Below are 19,255 nucleotides of genomic sequence, written 5' to 3'. Positions count from 1 at the left end.
TTTTAGTGCATAAACAAACACAAACAAAGTGGATTATCCAAATATAAAAATCAATAAATCCCATGAAATAAAATGGTACCTGGTCTTGCATTTCATTTTGTTCATGTTTTTGTGCTAAAAGTGTTATTTTGGGAGCTGTTTTGCTACTCAGTTTTGTTTTAATAACATATTACACAATTTATCACTGGAAAAAAAGACCATGCACATTTGCATGCATGAAGACACACACACACACACACACAAACACATACACAGAGGTTACACAAACACAGTATCATGTAGTAATGCAGCATGCAGAGTTGTACAGTAGATTAAATGGACTTTTATCTATTTATTCTTTGACTGCTGAGCTTTCTTTTTAATTGTATGCATCCAGTGTGTGTGTTCTTGGGCCCTGCTCTGTCTTAACCTTATTGTTTTTTATGTCACAATGATTATGGCACTGCAAGTGTGGCTGCGTCCAGCACTTTTTAGCCTAAAATAAATTTCCCTTTGGGGACAAATTAAAGTTCATCTGATCTGATTCTGGTTTTTTTTAAATGTGATTTGACAGGTTACCGCTCAGTTCCTTTAAAGAACGGCTACAGTGAAAACCTGGAGTTAGCCTCTCTGTTGATCTACATCAATGTACAGCAAGTGGAGGTGAGAAACACACACACACACACACACACAGTTTATAATCAGTGTTGCAACATTTCTGTGAACGTGACCACATGACTCCTGTCACTCAGAAAGCAGAGGAGGAGCTGTACTCGTCCTCCAGTCAGCTGCGGAAGAAGCAGGCAGAGCTGAACAGCGAGCCCTTCCTGTACAGCACACACACCAGCATCCCAGCCCCGCGCTCGGCCCTGCCGCCCCAAAACACCCTCATGAGGGAACACAGCACCAGCGAGAAGCAGAGGTAAGACTGGGGATGACAGCTGCTTTTCATTTTCCACTGCTTCTGATTTTTTATTATTATTTCCATCAACTAGTGGTGTGACAGTGCAGAAAGAGTCTTTAACCTCTTTAACTCAGTGGTCGTTTTGTAACTGCTGCATGGCTGAGCTTTGTTCAACCACACAGAACTTTATTTGACATTTTATTGGAGATCCTGAGGTTTCCAAAGATATCAAACATGTCCTGGTTAATTCTGAAAAATGTGTATAAAATGATGCACAAATCATGTAAATATTTTGGCTTGGCTTTGAGTGCGATGGAGCTTCAGTGAAGCTGCAACCAGCAGATACAGAATAGGCCTGTCCTACAGTTTAGAAAACAGTGTTTGTGGTAGCTTTAAAGCTACTTAGCAGGAAATATGGAGGTAAAAATTAAGAGGTAAAAGAAACAGCCTTTATTGTGAAACAGTCCCACTGGATGCATCATTTACATGCTGCCTTTCCTCTGTGCCTCAGGGCAAAAGAGAAGAAAATAAACAACAGCAAGTTCTATTCCTGAGGATGAACCGGAGCCTGACTTTGCTGCCACGTCCTCCCTCCCTGTCTCGTGATGAAAGCATCGCCGGTCCCCTCTAGTCTCCAGTCTGAGTCCAGGGAGGAAGTAAACATGCACCGTGATGTGTCTGATTTGAGTTAAGGTTGTATACATTTTCAGATTTCCACCCCTAGCCTTTCCAGCTCAGCAGTGTGGTTGTGTGCAGCGTGATGCTGGTGCAGCTTTGTCTGGAATCACTGTGGAGCCCGTCCTTTGAGACCGTGTGAAACAACCCACAGCCCGTCCACCAAGTCTCTGAAACACCATTCAAACCATCATGGGACTCTGAAACTCTTCATTCAAACCAGTACAAATAAATGTATAATTTATTTCTGTAGCACTTGAACTTATAATCAATTCATGTGCCTCTTAAAAACTATATTTATATACTATCATAATAAAAAAAAACACCCTAATAACTTGTTGCTATTTTGTGGAATTTGCATTAGAGGCAATTGAAGTCAGCACTGCTACAAACAGCTGTTGCATTTCAGGGTTTATGCTGTTGTTTGGTGATGTGTGTTTTTGTTATTCCATGTGGAGAAGTGGCTACATCGATTCTACAAGAAATGCCTGTCAAACCACATCACAAGCATCATATCAGAGGTAGACGGCCTTGACTAGTTAATATTTATTTTGAATGAAAGGCATATATCAGCTTCCCTCTCTGCTACTGCTGTGTATGAACCACTAGGAGATGTTTTTCAGTTTGAAAACGCTGCTTTTACATTTCAAAACGCTGTCAAAACTATGTCACTTTTATTTCTCAGTGTAAGCTCGTCCTTCCTGCAAACTATGTGTGAACACAAGACACAGAGAGAGTGTGCGAATATTATTATCGTTGTACTGATTGTGTTGTGTAACACAGGGCATTGCAATTTTGCAGCCGTTTGTCATGAAGCTTGGGTTGGATTAATCTTTTTGTGGCTGATGTTTTGTTCAACTATTATTTCATGTTTTTCCCTCTCAGTACGATGCTGTGTTTCTGAAAGTGATGCTAGAGTTAATTTTGTGGGGAAAACACTCCCTCATTTGAGTTATAATACCAATATGCGTGATTCCTTGTAACATTTGAAAGAATTGAGTCAATAAAGTATGCTTGTGGTCAGCTTCTTTCCAGATGTGTTTCATCTAATTAGTCTATGGTATAATTACTACATTGAACACTTTTTTGGGTTGTCGTCACTTTACATTTAACTTGTGTAAACTTCAAAACCCGAGCTGACACATTGCTCCTGATCCATATCTGACAGGGGGCTCAGGTTCTTGCTCCTCAGCAGCTGCAGTGTCCTCCTCTGAGCTTCCACCTCCCTGCTCTTGCTGACCCTCCTCCTCCTCTTCCTCCTCCTCCTCCTCTTCACACAGCTCTAAATCAGAATCTCCATCTGCAATTCATAGTAAAAGCCTCTCTGCCCCCTGAAGTATTAAAAACAGGTCTAGTGAGTCCTGATGTCCACTGCAAAGGACATTGAAAGTTGTGTTTTGCTTTAATATTGAAGAAAAGAGATGATTACTGGCAACAGAAACATAATATTTGCGAGAGACCACGGCATAGTATTTGCAGCATCACTAGAAAGCCCAGGATGTCCTCTTGAATGGACAGCAGGTCTTGTATAGTTTCCATAAATGGACAAAAATGAATCTCCAGGTCTTAGGAAGATATAATTTGATGGAATCGCTATTGTTTGTTTGGAGGGTTAATATGGATAATGAAATGATGCACCGTCCTTCGTAGACAGCTCATGACCAGCAGGTTATATCATCAACATGAAACTGCCTGATAGCAGAAAGCACCAAAAAAAGGCGACGTGGGACTGAATCTGTCCCACTTACAAACGAATAAAGAGCTATGGTGAGAGATGCACTTTTGCCTCTCTCACACATGCATGCATACGCCTGTGGTCAGCTGCATGACAGCTGTCTTGTGAAGGGTGAGGGTTTCACAGCTAGAGCATAGCTGAGAGAGAGAAAGAGAGAGAGAGAGAGAGAGAGAGAGAGAGAGAGAGAGAGAGAGAGAGAGAGAGAGAGAGAGAGAAACCAGAAGAAACAGTGTTTATCTGCATAATTAAGATATATCCAGTATAGCTCCAAAAGGGGTCGAATTTGTACACTTTTTGAAAAAGTAAGGGGAGACAAACTGTCTTTGTTTATGGGGGTTGTTGAGTTAGGGTTAGGGTTACAGTTAGGGTTAGGGTTAGGGTTGGGGGGCTGGATCGTGGATTAGCGAGCCCTTAAATAATGTCAGATTGTACTGCGTAATGTCATTGACTTCAGTGAAGGCCCGTTTTGTGGTCTTTGCCTTGGCAGACTGCATGTGAGCTGGCTCAGTAATAGAGGAGGAATTTAATATTATGCTTCTGTATCAATAAAAGTCGCAACATTCTCATGCTTACTTATATTACATTACCTACAGTACACACAGCTTACGTTGATTCCCACCGCCACCAGCTATATGGGTTTTAATGGCTGTGACCAGTGTGGAAGCATCATTACATGTGCTTATTTCAGATATGTTGTATACATGTATATCTGCTGGTATCAGACAAATAAATGAGGTTCAGACTCCACCTTCCCTCTCACATGTGCAGTACATTCAAATGCCTTGTAGAGTCTGAGATCTGAGTGCATATTCCGTTTCCTGTATGTTCATGTTCATGTGTGGTTCAGATGGTGCTGGTGTGACCAAACTAAGAGGAAACTCACTTTTCCTCTACAGATGGTGACACAAACAGATGGTGACACAAACCATAAACCAAAAATACTAAAGCACAAGGCAGTGGAAACAGCTCTGCAATCACAATCATTAAGGACAGAAACTAGAACAGGTCATGTCCTCCCAGCCGATCTGGGCAGCTTCAGAAGTGAAGACAGGATATATGGGAGTTACAGGTGCACCAGCTGATATATGTGAATCATGTGAAGTGCTGAAGAAAAAGCTGGCAAATAAGGTTTTGTCGCCCCGTTTCTGTTACAGTAGTGACACTGGAACTGAGGAGCCTCCAGTTCAGCTAAAATCATGTGACTCTGTATTGGATCCTGTCCTCAATATGGGATTATGCACTAAAACGGCATATCAGGTGCAAAACAGAGCAAATTAATGCATCAATACCCTGCTTCTGTTTCACCTGAAGGAATAACCTCAGTGTGTTTGTGAAGGTAGGGCGACCTCTTCTGGTCGTTTGTTGCAGCAGCTACAGATGCAGCAGCATTAGCTAAACAATAAAAATATAGAATGAATGAATGAATGAATGAACACTTTACAATAAGAGTACAACAATTAACATTAGTTAATGCTGTAATAAACATTAAGTAACAGTTAACTAACTGTTAACTAATGTGTCTAAGATTCATGTACTAATACTGTTCATGCTAAGGTATTAATTTATGTTATTTAAGGGTTATTGTAGATATTGTTAACATTAGTAAATGCCATAATAATCATTAACTAACAGTAACTTACAAACACTTAAATATTTTATATTTATCGGCATTCTTTTTCTTCTTGGTTGTTTTTTTTAAAGATCATTTCTTTTCCTCTACATTCAGCAGTGTGTTATGGTGTTCAGGTTGAAATGCTCTCTCTTCTGCATAAAATCCAACCTCCAATCTATCTATCTATCTATCTATCTATCTATCTATCTATCTATCTATCTATCTATCTATCTAAACCGGGTCAAAATTGAGTTAAAAGACAGTAGCAGCCTGAAGTCTTACATGATGTTTGCATTTTCTAGTTTTCACAGCTCTATGTGTAAATGAATCACATGCCCTGTCCAACTTATCCTATTCACATTAGGCTACTCTATTTGTACACTGAAAAATGGGGGAAATGCCAGAAAGCTAGAAGAGGGTCTGTTAAGCACAGATTATAAAAACTATAAAACAGATAAAACCATGCAACTGCATTAATTGCCCTTTATTAAAATGCTGTACTGTTATTATTAGCGCTGCTATTATTAGTGTGCCCTTTGTAGTTGGCTGTGTCCCTCTCAGCCAATCAGTGTGAAAAGCTGGTGAGGGCTGCCTGGCCCCAGAACCAACCATTAAACCTCTGGGGTGTTATGTGGATGCAATTGGCCTTTTTTGTGCTAAGCCACTCCCCCTTTAGGCAAATTTGATGTCATAGGACACACCCGTTTTGACCAATCCGCATGGACAGTTGGTCAGTGCCACCTTGACCCATGACCGACCTTCCCACCATGCCAAGTGATGGTAGGTCTGTGCTAATCCCTGCCCACGGTCACGCTCTTGAGGCCATTTTCCCAAGAAATTAATGATTTTGTTAGAGGGCCGTGACTCACCTTCCTGCCAAGTTTTGTGCAAATCTGCCCAGTATTTACTTTTTTTTTTTTTTTTAGTTATCCTTCCCTTCTTCCCTTGGTTCACTTTCTACAAAGAACCTCGGAGTAACTTTTGACAGCCACTCATCCTTTGAGCAGCAAACTAGAAATATCATCAAAACTTTTTTTTTTTTTTTTTTTTTTTAATCAATTAAGGAACATTTGCAAGATAAGAAGATAAGACGCTTGCTCATTTTTAAGGACCCAAAGAAGGTCATACATGCTTTTCTATCATCGGCCTGGACTGCTGTAACTCTCTTTTAACGTGTTTAAACTCCCACTCAGTCTCACAACTACAGCTCATCCAGAACTCAGCAGCTGGATTATTAACTAATCCAGGAGATCCTGTCATATTGCTCCAGTTTTAGCGTCACTGCACTGGTTGCCTGTTATGTTTAGAATACATTTTAAAATTGTATTAATTACCAACAGGGCCATCCATAGTGAGGCTCCAGAACTTTTAGCTCCTTTTAACGATGGTTTCCTTTTCCTTCACTGCATCACTTTTACATTTTGTCTCTATATTACTATTTTATGGTGTTTTATTTTATTAAAACTCTGTTTAATTGTCTTTGTTTCAGTAACAGGACTCGAGTATTTTTATATGCACCTCCATACAGTCTGCACTTTTATCTGTTCTAAATCCAAGAGTTTGTTCTTCTATCGGCATTCTACCTGCTTCACATGAGATCATCCCTTATACTTATTTATTTTTATACTGTATGTGGTTTAGATTCCTCACATGAATTTGGTCTTTTTGTCTATTTATTCCCATCTGTTTATGTATGGGCCCAGTGCTGCTTGATAAATAGTGTGTGTATATAGTAGCCTATCATTTTACATGTTTAGCAAAATATCTACAAAATGTATACACACACTTCATGTTTCTGCTAATGTTTTCCCAAAGCAAGCAGTTGTATTTTAGAAGTCTGATATCATTTTTCCTCCCTTTTATCCGGCCGTTGGTTTACATTTATTCCACTGTGATATGAAAATGAACTTTCAGAGACTTCAGACTGTCTTCACTCCAGTATTCCATCACTGTAATGAAGTCCTCCACATTAGCGGACATATTAGTTGTGTTTTAATGGCTTGAAATTTGCCCCTCCACCAGGGAAAATATAGTCCCCGGGGAAACATTTGCTTTCCACAGCCATTTAAAATTTGACGATTTTGATTATATGTTGTGAAATCTTTAGTAGCCCACATGATTTGTGGTTTGTTGTAAAATCTGGATAAATTATAATAAACAGGCCAAACATTCAAAATCACTGGCATGTTGTGGCAAGCAGACAGCAGTGGGTGAAAAGGAGCATCAGGGGGAAGTTTTGGACCCACTGTAATAATCTGGCAGCTGAACACTCAGTTTGTTCTGAACTGTTTGGAGAAATTGGATGGACATTTTCAGCTTGGATGGACATTTTAAAGTTGTAAAACCTAACCTGGCTGCGTTAGTTTGGCACAGGGCAGTGTCTACACAGCGGTGTGCTCCTCCTGCCAACTTCAGAAGAGTTTCAGCCCACAGAGGAGCAGCAAACGGTAACCAGGTTTTCTCCCTGGACTATATTTTACAGCTAACGTTTGGCAAGCCCTGCTGCCAAGCTCAGTATATTTGTTCTCTTTACAGTAGCTTATATGGGCCGTTTACATGATGTCATTTTAAACAACCTCATAATAAACAGTTTAGACTTTGACATTTACCTCACCGAGCGCCGCTTGAACATTTGCCACGCCATTAAACCCGATTCGTTCCGGTTTAATCCCCGTCCTCCCCCCGTCCGCCTCTCCCCGCTCAGACTTTCCAAATAAAACGGATCCAGCTGTGCGCGGCTGTGCGCCTCCGTGCGTCACACGGCGCTCCGGCTCAGCAGCGAGGAGCAGCGGAGAGGAGCAGCAGGATGGCCGGCACCGTGCTGTCGCTGGCCGCGGTCTTGGCTCTGAGCGTGGGCCTGCTGGTGAGCGGCGGCCCGGTGGGAAACGGGCTGCGGGACCTGGAGGACCTGGAGCGGGGACCCGTCAGTCTGAACGACATGTTCCGAGAGGTGGAGATGTTGATGGAGGACACGCAGCACATACTGGAGGAGGCGGTGGATCAGGTCTGCAGAACGCTTCACGACTTCAAATGAGGAGGTTTAGGGGATTTCTAATGGATGAAAGTTGGTTACATCGGAGAATAAAAGTAAAAAAGAGAACATCTCACTGGGTTACCTGGTCTAATACGGAGTTTTTACTGCTTTTATTAATAGAGACAATAGAATAGGCAATAGGGTGGGGATCATTTTAATTCAGATCTTTAAAGTGAATGAGTTACCTTGATAATCTGTTTTATTTTGGCTTGTTACAGGATATTGACACAACTGAAAGCTCCTAACGCTCCTCCTAACGGGATTATGCCTCCTCGGCAGAATATGTGTCTCAAAAAAGGCTTTAAGACTCAAAACTAGAATAAATGAGTTGTTAAACTGGGCATTTTCTAGCCTTAGCTGTAGTTTACAATAACCTACTGTATCAGGCTCAAGGAAGGCAGAGCAGGATCCCATCTACAGCCAGCTGACCGGTGTCCAAACACAAATCTCTTCAGTATATATGCATAGTGCCCTGCTGAATTATTCCATATGTTCAAGCTGAAGCAGCAACATGGAGCTAAATGGGCTCTTAACCCTGATGTGGAGCTACAAGCTAAAAGGCTCATATTTCCATTATAGTCTAGACAGGCTCTTCAGCCCTGGTGCACATGTGATTTACCTCTCACCAGTGAGCACTGCAGGACACATGAATGTTTTCATCTTCTCCATAAAATCAGAGCCACTTGCCTCCCTCTGTTGTCCAGTCTGGGCAAAAATAAAAAGACATTCTGGATGGGAGAACAGTGAGAGATGCCAAATTGCAGGCCACTAATTTCCTTGTGTACTTTGAACCTTTACTCTGATGATTGCTTTTGGTTTAATTTTGTGTCAGAGTTTTCAAAGCAGGCCAGGCTGTTAAAGTGAAGCTCAGATTTCCTTTTTTGTTCCTCTCAGCAGCTGAATGCTTTGCTGGAATTCACGACAGCAAAAAGAATTGCATACTGACTCTTATTAACAGTGGGCTGAAGGTGGAAATTTCACTGAACATGTTAGCACTATATCTTGAGTAGCCTGAGTGATATAATCTAGAAATACGAATATTGGGTGAGTGCTCTCTCATCTTAGACCTATGGAAACATAATATTTTCCGAGTTTCTGGAAAACAGAAATGGAAACTATCCAGCCAAAGTGACAAACTTTTTGATTTGGATGCTATTTGATTGTTCAAATATGACATATCATCTCACTGGTCCACCGATGTCCAGTGATGAAAGTCTGCTTTTGTTAATTTGATGATTTTGCTGCTATTTTCTGAGGTTTTCCGTTTATACCTCCAACCACAGAGCTGGATACTGAGACACACATATGTCAACAAACTGTGCTCTGTTTAGGCTCTATTCTGTTCAACTCTGCGTTCTTCTGTAACATACACAGAAACCCCTGTGGAGTGTATTTTACTTTCCCCACATATGGAAATCTAATATGAACATGGAAATACCATAAACTGCATGTTATCCTACATAAGGCCTTAAATGGATTTCACATCTATTTTCGACATTGTATCCAACAGATTGCCACAGAGAGCGCTAAATCATCTGTCGCCTCGCTCGAACTACGTCTCAGTGGAAACAGAACTATCCAGGTGCTGGACAGAACCGACCAGGTAAAAGAGTCAACTGTCGACTGCAAGCAAGTGTGATAAAACATCTCAAATAAAACCTTTTCTAGAATAAATCCCCATGCAGTTTTCTGTGTCTTTGCACTTTTTTTCATTTTGATGTCAGGCATGTCACCTGAGTTCTGCCCCTTTACAGGAAACTGATAACACAACAGGAGAGTCTCTGCTTTCACACGGCCACATGGAGATCTCAGGCCAGTGGAACAGCGTGGATCATGTGAGTCCTGATACCTTTTTTTTTTTAGTAGGAAGCACAACCTTCCTTTTCAGGTCAATAAGTAGGAGAAATGATGATGGGATACATGTATGCATCGTGTTCCCAGAACTCAGGCAGCCTCAGACTCATTAACACGTCAATACAATTCTCTGACTCACCGGAAACCCTTCTCATTTCCTGACTTAGTATTAAAGATTCCCAATACATTAGCAGTAATTTGATGTCATCCTAGTGCTAATAAGATTTGAGACTGTAAAAAGACATGCAGTGCAATAATCCCTGTGAGTGCAGATTTTTTTTTTTTTTTGACCAAACTAATAAACTCTGATAGCCTGCCGACTCAAGAGATCAGGAAATGGTATGTTTGTATTTCAGGCAGAGACTCAGTGTCCCAGTACATGCTCTAGTTTCAAAAAAGGGAGTAACTTTAAAATATTGTTGCCTCAGCATGTTTTATAAAGAATGAGATCACTCCAAGCGAGCAGGCCTACCATATACTTATCATAGTTTTGGCTGCCAGGATTTAGGTCATTCTTCTTGCTTGCCTCCTGGTTTCGCCAGTGTGCAGTTTACAAAGGCTTTTTTGATCTTTGGTTTTCCTGGCAGCCCTGCAGAAAGTGGTCACATTAATAGTCCACACTGCTGGAAAAAAACACGCCAGGGGAGCGAGTTAGCAGCGCGGGGCAGGCAGGGAACGGGCCGGCTCTCCTGGAGGAACTGACTGTACAGACATTTTAGGGTCTGTGTGGAGGAAAGGCATGAGGAGGTCCCAGCTGAGCCAGAGGTTTGTTCAGACCTACAAGGCAGAAAAGCCTCTTGTCCAAAAATCCTACTTTCCTCTCTGTCGAGCATCTGGCTGTCAAACGGAAGAAGTAATCTTTGGAAAATATTTTTACGGAGAGAAAATAAATATAAGTGACTACTGGTCTTGTGTGACTAATAACAGCTGTAGTCATCTGGGATTTATTAAGATAATTGCAAGGTATTGTGGGTACGGCAGTCCACACTGTGCAGCCTCCAATGTTTCTCTGTTTGCCCTGATGATCTGTTATTGTAGGAAAATGTAGGAAACAAGAAAGAAAATCTTCATCAAGCTGTGTGCCGGTGGGTCTGTTTCAGAGCATGCAGCCTGAAGAGATAAAAGTCTGTTTGGCAAATTCAAAATTCTGTGTTCACACAGGATTTTACAGGCATTACAGAAACTGAACGTGTCGGCTGAGGAGAGAGTTGACATGAGCAGGGAGTTGTCTGAGGTGGAAGTGAGAGCATGGAAAGAAATGTTTTACTGGCAGACTGGAGGTGTTCATGAGAGAAGGCCAGCCTGCATCCGTCTAGACCAGGCATGTCATGTTTGTATATATAAATATGTGTGTGTGTGTGGGGGTGTGTGTGTGTGTGTGTGTGCTCACATGTTTTGCTCATATTTTAATCTCACTACTTTTAATGCATTTCACAGGTTAGCATATCACAGACAGACAATTTCATAATCAAAACAAACCAACATATCTTTTCATATCGGAGTCCCAGGGGCTCCAGGTGGGGGTCTGGGGATTAATGTGAGTCAACATGAGGGTGGGGGTCCAGAACAGGACAAAGTCTGAAAGCAGATATGATCATGCTGCACATCATAACCTTGTTTTGCGGCGCTCTGATGGTCTGGTCAGCGGCTGGGAGCTGGCGGCAGCAGGGACTTGGCTCAGCTTCAGTGCTGACGCCCCTCAGGGGGAATGCACAAAGATAAAAAAGCCCCGAAATGTTTTCTTAACTGGAGCTGTTTTTGGCAGACACCGTTTCCTCTGACCGGTGAAGGAGAGTCAAATCAGAATTCCTCAGTTTCGTCTCACAGGCGAAACAAATCCAAACAAACCAGTCAGACTTTCTAGTTACAGAGAGGAATGGATTTGTGATGTGTTTTGTATCTGAGGTCCCAGTTTGTTGTTTGGCAGTGTGGTTTTCTCATTCCACTGGATAATTTGCCAGATGTATACAATGTGAGGTCATATCCGGATATTTCCATCAGCCATAACGGAGGGCTTCTTTCTAGACTCACCAGTTTGCAGCGACAGTCACACACAGAGAGGAATGTGTGGTAAAAGAGGCAGCGATACCGAATTCCTCATGAACAGCAGCCTCAACCTTGAAAAAAATTGATTTGGTACAGCGTCTCTACTATACTGCCGTGCATTGTAGTAATATGTCACTGTTAGCATAATCATGAGCCTGTGTTTTAGATTGATGCTATTTATGTTTTATAGAATTGTTATCATAGTCAGCACTTTGAGCTATGCAATTTTGCACATATTGTGATGCAAATAATCATTTCACACAGTGAGTGAGACAGCTGGTGAGAAAGCAAAGGATTTACTGCAACCATGGGGAAAATTTGCATCGACATTTGATTAAAAGTCAACTCATGAAACCTCGTAACCTCAATGAGCTCTTTATCAAAGTTCAGTGGACCATAATAAAGCAAAACTGAGCTTTAAAGAGTTGAGTTGTGTAGTTCCCTGAGCTTGATCTGAGTCCACGTGGAGCTAAAATGTTAGTTTCCACGTGCTCCCCTGCAATGCTAATCCACAGTACTGTATGTGTGTGTGTCTTTTCATTCAGTCTATAGCACGACAAAACAACTCCGAAAATAACACTTACAGTGCATAAACAATGTGAACAAAGTGCATTATATCAATATAAAAACAACATGTCTCAGTACCCATTTTTTCCCTATGCAAGTACAACTATTTGTACTATCAGATTGTTTTACGTAAGATTACTGTGCGGATTTTTCCTGCAGGTGCTGTGTGCTGGATCTACTTTCCAATATAAGGTAGAAAATAACAAGACAAGAGCCAGTAAATTTTCCCCAAAAATGGGTACTGGGACTTGTTTTTTATATTTGCATAATCTGCTTTTTTCATGTTCCTCTATGTGCTAAAAGCGTTATTCTGGGAGCTGTTTTGCCACACCATGAAAGTGAATGGAGAGGCAGAAATCCAGTGTTGGGGATCAGCAGCCCTGGGGAGCACAGAGCAGCTAATGAGGCTGTTTCATCAGCATGTGGACTCATAACGCCCAGGGGACTACACCAGCCAGCTCTCTACTGAAGCTCAGTTTTACTTTAAGGACACCACAGATTATAGACAAACCAGCCCAGTGTCTCTCCATGCATTTTAATTCTATACTTTTTTTTTTTTTTTAATTATATGCCTGCTGCTGTGTCTCCTCTCAGGAGTGCATGGTGGATGAGGACTGTGGTGACTTGAGGTACTGCATGTATGGGATTGAGAAGTCCAGGTGCCTTCCCTGCATACCCACTGACATGGTGAGTGACTGTGATATCCTCTGTTCAAATTAAAGCTGCACCATTTTAAACATCAGTATATAATTGTCAAATTAGTTGGGATTATGACTGTAAACAACTGACATCATGAGCAAGACCGCCTCTTCCTCAGACATAATGGTATTAGTGCCAGTGTTTCTCATTATTAATACTATATTTCCAATAAACCCTTTAGATTGTGTCAAAGAGGCTGTCGGCTTTCCTCCGTCACAGGTTTCATTAACATGTTGAAAGTGATTTTTCCGTCTCTTCACTCGCTCCACAGTCTGCAGCAACTAGAAACTCTAAGCTTTAGTTCTGAAGAAAAAAAAACCTGCTCACCTTTTATGTTTTGTGCTGTAAAGTAATGTTCCTTTGTGCAGTAAAGCTGTTCAGCACAATTCTGCTAAATCTGAGCTGATGCAATGCAGAAACCAGTGGAGGCTTCCAGAGCTCTATGTGACGCTCTAAATAGTTTACAGTAACCATGCTGGAGTCTCGATATTAATCATCCTAGTTTAGTGACATTAAAATGCTACAGGTCGCACCTTTTACCAGGCAAAGAGTCTGCAAAGAGTGTGTGTGTGTGTGTGTCCATGTGTGTTCCCGCTCAGCCGTGCACGAAGGACGAGGAGTGCTGCTCAGATGAGATGTGTGTGTGGGGTCAGTGCACAGCCAACGCCACCAGAGGAGCCGAGGGAACCATCTGTCAGGTCCAGAGCGACTGCAGGGCCGACCTCTGCTGTGCCTTCCAGCGAGGTGAGCTGACATGTGGCTGCTCGGGCACCGACTGACAGACCCGCCTAACCCGTCTCAGTTCATATGTGATGCCACAAATTTGAATATGAACACAAACCACAGAGTAGAGCGAGTTGAACCGGGTCCAGCTTCCCTGTCGCTCCGGTCCAGGATGTTAGCCTATCAGATTACAGAAAACTGCCATTACTGATCTTCTCTCTGTTCATACTTTAGTGACTGACTTTAATAATTAATAAACTATTAATGATAAAGTAATACCTTAGATATTTAAATATAAATGGCCATTGACCAAAGAAAAGACAGAGCTGGGCAGTGTTTGACAGACTGTTCTCCACTGTGGCAATGATCTCACATATTTTAGCCCAATATGCACCATTACCGCTGACAGACAGATATCACTGACTCATGTCATTTGTTAGGACTGTATGTGTGAATTAGCGATGCTGACTCAGCAGGTGGTCTACTTGTTTGTAGATATGATAAATATCAATCTGGTCCTTCACTACAAAACTTACCGACAGCAGGGCCGGACCATAATAAATCCATTACTCTGCCACCCCTCCCACATCAGTGCGACCACAACTCTGAGAAAAAGTGAATCATTTTCTTAAGTCTGTAAGGTGGAGTGTGGCAAAGCACGTCACAAACTAACACCTTTAGTGCATAAACAAATGTGAATAATGTGGATTACTGCAATATGAAACACAACAAATCCTGTTACCCACCTAGACAAGCCAGCACTCCACCAAAGTTCAGTTTTACTTTAAGGACACTGTTAGATCACAGGCAAATTATTATGACATACCAGCCAAGTGTCCTTTAAATTTCATGATTTTATACTTACAGTTCTACATTAATAAAGGTTGCAGGCCCAACATTTTTTTATGGCTCTTGTATTTAGCTGGTAGTTTTTGCAACACAAGCCTGCTGACAGTTTTTTTTTTTTTTTTTTTTAGAACTGATTTCAATACCTTTGGACACATATTTGAGTTTTGAGTCATAGGTATTGCAGAAAGTCAGCTTCAATACTCTTCTTTTAGTGCATCAAACATTTTCATGACTCTCATCCCTCATCATCTGTCAGCTTAATATTCTTAATATTTAATAAAACTTATTGTTAATACTTAACACTGTTTCCATTGCTAATTATTTATGGTCTTGCCAACTGCCATTATCGAGGAGTTATTCCAGACTGGGTAGGAGGGCAGAGCCAGTCCATGAACAGCTCACACTGTCCACTGTGAAGAGCTTTGGCCTCTGCACAGTCCACAGTTTAACTAACAGTTTATCTAACAGTAGTTCCTCTTATTAGGTTTGAACATTACCATGTGTATGAGTGTATGTGTGTGTATGTGAGTATGTGTGTCTTTCTGAAAAAAGTCCATCTTCACACCAGTCCCAGCTACTTTTACTTTTCAGTTTATTTTAAATAAACGCCCAAAGAACTACATATAGCAACTCAACCCTCCATCAACAGAAAATCCAAGAAAAAAACAGCATCACAGCTCTGCACACACTGATGGACAAGTGAGAGTGAAAGAGAAAAATAAGAGATTTCACAAATTACCAGTCTTAAAGACGTTGTTTGATTCTTTCCGTTTCCTCATGTGGCTGAAGCGTCTGAACATGTCTCTCCCATCTTCCTGCTCCTCCTCGCTCTGCCTTCACTCTCTGCTCCTTCCACCAGAGCTGCTATTTCCAGTGTGTAACCCCAAACCAGAGAAGGGGGAGTCCTGTCTGAGCCACCCCAACCTGCTGATGGATATGCTGGCCTGGGATCAGGAGGGTCCCCGTGACCACTGCCCCTGTGCCAACGAGCTGCAGTGCCAGCCTCAGGGGTGAGAGCAAAGACCACCAGTACAGACTCTGTACAGTCTGCACATGTAGACACATGGAGACAGGAGACCACCAAAACTCAGTTTACCTGCTGAAATCAATCTTCACAATGTCAGTCCAGACTTTTAACCTGCTTTTGTTTCCAATAAATAATATAGTGCTTAACAAAAAACAGACATGATTTGTGGGAAAGCATTCTCTTAGGCAGGGGCGCCACCAGGGGGTGGCCAGGGGTGGCCACGGCCCCCCCTATAAATTTGCTGGCCACCCCACTGGCCAGTCACATAGATTCTATCGTCAGTTATGCATAGACTACCAATGAGTAAGTAAGTCATAAATTTGTTGAGTAAAAGAAGGGAGCAGCAGCTTTTTGACTTATTTTTTGAGATGTTGAACTGAGTTACGCAGCTATCTAACGCTTGTATATGTTATGTCAATTTGCAGACAATGAAGAGAAAGTCCACAGAGATCCATTCTTATTTTAAGAAGAAAATTAGCACAGGAGGAGAGAGAGGGAGCCGACAGGGGAGCAGCAGAGGCCTAGCCTGTGTACTACAACAGTATAATAACATCCTGAAATTATGGCTTTTACTTTTGGTGTGCCACCCCAAGATTTTGAGTGGCCCCATCTGGCCACCCCTATGAAAAACTTCTGGAGGCGCCCCTGCTCTTAGGTGCCTTGTGTCTCACCCAGACAGACTGACCTGGATTTGCCTCTCGATGACCCTGATCAGGCTCAAACAGAGCAGAACAGAGAATAGAGAACAGGGTTTTTCTCCTGTAAACTGTGGGCCTGTTAAAGCCTTTGAGACAGTAATCATAATGAATTAAGGGCTCTAAATTAATCTGAATAGAACAGGTTTACTTATTTTGCCATCAAACGAGAGAAGAATAAAGCCAACCTGAACTTTGGCAAAGGGTCGGGTTGTGATGTGAGAGTTTTTGAGAACGTCCCAGCTGGTCGAGTGGAAACAGCCGTTCAGTTCAGGAGCTGCAGCCGCTCTCCACACTCCTCCTGATGTGTGTGCGTCTGAACACCGCAGAGTAAAAACTTCCCATTTGGATCTTGTTCTGACAAAGATTAAAAAACTCCTGACGTCAGCTGATCTCATGTCCTGTTTAAGTCAGTCCATCTGTGTGCACTTGCCTCTGTATATCCTGAACAATGTGGGACTGGGACAGAGGGCAACAGGTAGAAAGCAGTTCTCCTTTCTGCAGTCCTCCCCCAGGAGAGTACCTGGCACCTTCCCATTCGCTTGTCCTTGAAAGCTGATAATCAGCCAGGAGCAGAGTAAAAACCTGCTGCTGTATGCCTGCTAACAAACAGAGTGTGACTGCAGACCAGCTAGGACTGTCCTGTACAGTCAGACAGACAGGCAGCAAATGTTGAAGCGTTAGGAGGTTTGACACTTCAAGCATTGCTATTTGTGTGACATTCGCTGTGTTTCTGTAATGGGTCACTTTGCATGCCCAGTTAATGGTTAAGTGTCGACCAGTGTAACATCACCCAGGCCCTGCAGTAGTGTCAGCCCTGCAGCACAGATCTTTCCATTGCAACATACAGCATCTGTCATTTCTATACTCCTCCTTAAAGCAAAACTGAACTTTGGTAAAGTGTTGGGTTGTGTGATTGCCTGGCCATTTTGAGTCCACATGCTGGTGAAACCTCCTCATCAGCTGCTCTGTGCTCCTATGTGCTGATAATCCACAATACTCTGCTTCTATCTCTCCATTTACCTCCACAGCAAAGCAAACAGCTCCCAAAATAACACTTTTGGCTCATAAACCAACACAAACTAGGCAGATTCTGTCACTATAAGAAGCAACAAGTCCTTTTTAGTGGTCTTTTTTTTTTTTTTTTTTTAGAGGAAATTAAACAGCTCTTTTCTTATTTTCCTAGTTGAATTGAAAAGTAGATCCAGCAGGTAGCGTCTGCAGGAAACTTCTTCATAGTAACCTTGTGCCAGGGAGAAACGACCTAATAGTGCCTTCACAAATAATTGTGATAACTCAGAAAATGGGAACTGGGACTTCTTGTTTTTTATGTTGGCATAATCCACTTTGTTTGTGTTCATTGATGTGCTAAAAGTGTTACTGTTAAAACTGTTTTGCTGTGGAAGTGAATGGTTGGGGTGGGGGATGCAGCAGGTCACCAGATCACCAGATATCATGTGTTAAGGCAGAGTCCTGATCACAGCGTCCTGGGTTCGAATCCAACCTCAGGCCATTTGCTACATGTCATCCCCTCTCGCTCTTCCCTGCCTTTCCTGTGTCTCTCTGCTGTGACAAATAAAGCAGAAATGCCCAAGAAATGATCATCAGAAAACACAGGAAGTGAACCGCGAGGCAGACATACAGCATTGTGCATGAGCAGCCCAGAGCAGCAAATGAATATATTTCCCCACCATGAGGATTCATTTAACGCCCTGGTAACTACACAGACCAACACTCTAGCAGAGTTCAGGTGTGTTTTACCTGCACAGCAGATTAGAGGGAAATTACTGTGAAACACCAGTAAGTGTACACTCTGTGTGTTTGAATTTCTCCCCCATGTGGACTCACACAGTATGACACCCATGTACCTGTGAAACCCAGCACTCTACCACAGCTCAGTTTGCTTTAAAATGGGCTCAAATGCACTTCCCTGCTCTTATTCTGATGTTAGTCCATGGAGCAACAATGTCTTTGGTGTAAAAATATGTCTTGCTTTCCTGATTTCCAGTCTTTTCTTGTTGCTTACAGACGTCGATCTGTCTGCGGAGGCTAGACGGACAAGAACATCCCTCAGGCTGGAGGACTGATCTGCCACAGGAAAACGGAGTCGTTATAAACTCTATGACCCTGTCCAGGAGCAGAGCCAGCTCTCTAATCCAGAAACAACTGGAGTGTAAAGACGGAGCTCTTGTCTTAGGACAGGACTTCATGGTTGCACTGTATTATTTGTGCCATACTAAAATGTTGTTAGACGACCAATGCGTGCCTTGTATCTTGATGGAAATGAAAGACGTGGTTGTAGTTTTGACTTGGGACCAAGAACAGCACTGCTGACGTATTCATTTTAAATACATTTTGGAAAAAAAAAAAAATTCTGTGCTTTTTGTTTAGAGTATAAAAGCTGCCACTGCAACAGGCAGCCCTGAACACTAGAGGGCAAGTGTCATTTTCTCTACCACTGGGAAATACCCACCCCTCCTCACACACACACACACACACACACACACACACACACACACACACACACACACACACAGAAATCATAACATTAGGGATGATTGCAATGCATTTCTGTCCTCTCGCTGCCACTCTTATTCACACACACACACACACACACACACACACACACACACACACACACTACAACTGTGTATATGTAATATCTGAAGGCTCTAAGACAGAAGAGATGCTTATCAACTTTCACCTGAACTTCTTCCTGTCCTGGCACCTACTGGTGTTACTGGTATGGCTGTGGAGACGGTGAGTGAAGCCAACATGGAACTTGGATGACAAAACGACTTTGATGCAAACACTGACTCCGTCAACAAAAGAGTCAGATGTTTTCTTGAGAAAGTT

The 19,255-nt window shown here is 42.2% G+C and overlaps 2 protein-coding genes across 3 annotated transcripts in view; both read left to right on the top strand.

The window, feature by feature from the left end:
- plcg2 (phospholipase C, gamma 2) overlaps positions 1-2,581 on the top strand; it is a 30,927-nt gene extending 28,346 nt beyond the window's left edge. For both annotated transcript variants that reach the window (XM_030053001.1, XM_030053003.1), the window contains exons 31-33: positions 554-642; positions 732-901; positions 1,395-2,581. In XM_030053001.1, coding sequence (XP_029908861.1) covers positions 554-642; positions 732-901; positions 1,395-1,437 — 302 coding nt within the window. In that variant the 3' untranslated portion in view covers positions 1,438-2,581. The remainder of the gene's footprint in view (positions 1-553; positions 643-731; positions 902-1,394) is intronic.
- Positions 2,582-7,341: 4,760 nt separating this feature from the next.
- On the top strand, positions 7,342-18,771 carry dkk3b (dickkopf WNT signaling pathway inhibitor 3b). Its single transcript, XM_030053006.1, has 8 exons — positions 7,342-7,352; positions 7,610-7,909; positions 9,450-9,542; positions 9,694-9,774; positions 13,001-13,093; positions 13,705-13,849; positions 15,537-15,687; positions 18,428-18,771. The coding sequence occupies exons 2-8, from the start codon at positions 7,712-7,714 to the stop codon at positions 18,450-18,452; spliced, it is 786 nt and encodes a 261-aa protein (XP_029908866.1). The 5' UTR covers positions 7,342-7,352; positions 7,610-7,711; the 3' UTR covers positions 18,453-18,771.
- The last annotated feature ends 484 nt before the right edge of the window (positions 18,772-19,255 follow it).

This window comes from Myripristis murdjan, chromosome 6 (genome assembly GCF_902150065.1).
Source record: "Myripristis murdjan chromosome 6, fMyrMur1.1, whole genome shotgun sequence".
Lineage (NCBI taxonomy): Eukaryota > Metazoa > Chordata > Actinopteri > Holocentriformes > Holocentridae > Myripristis > Myripristis murdjan.
This window is presented reverse-complemented; position numbering and strand designations above follow the sequence as displayed.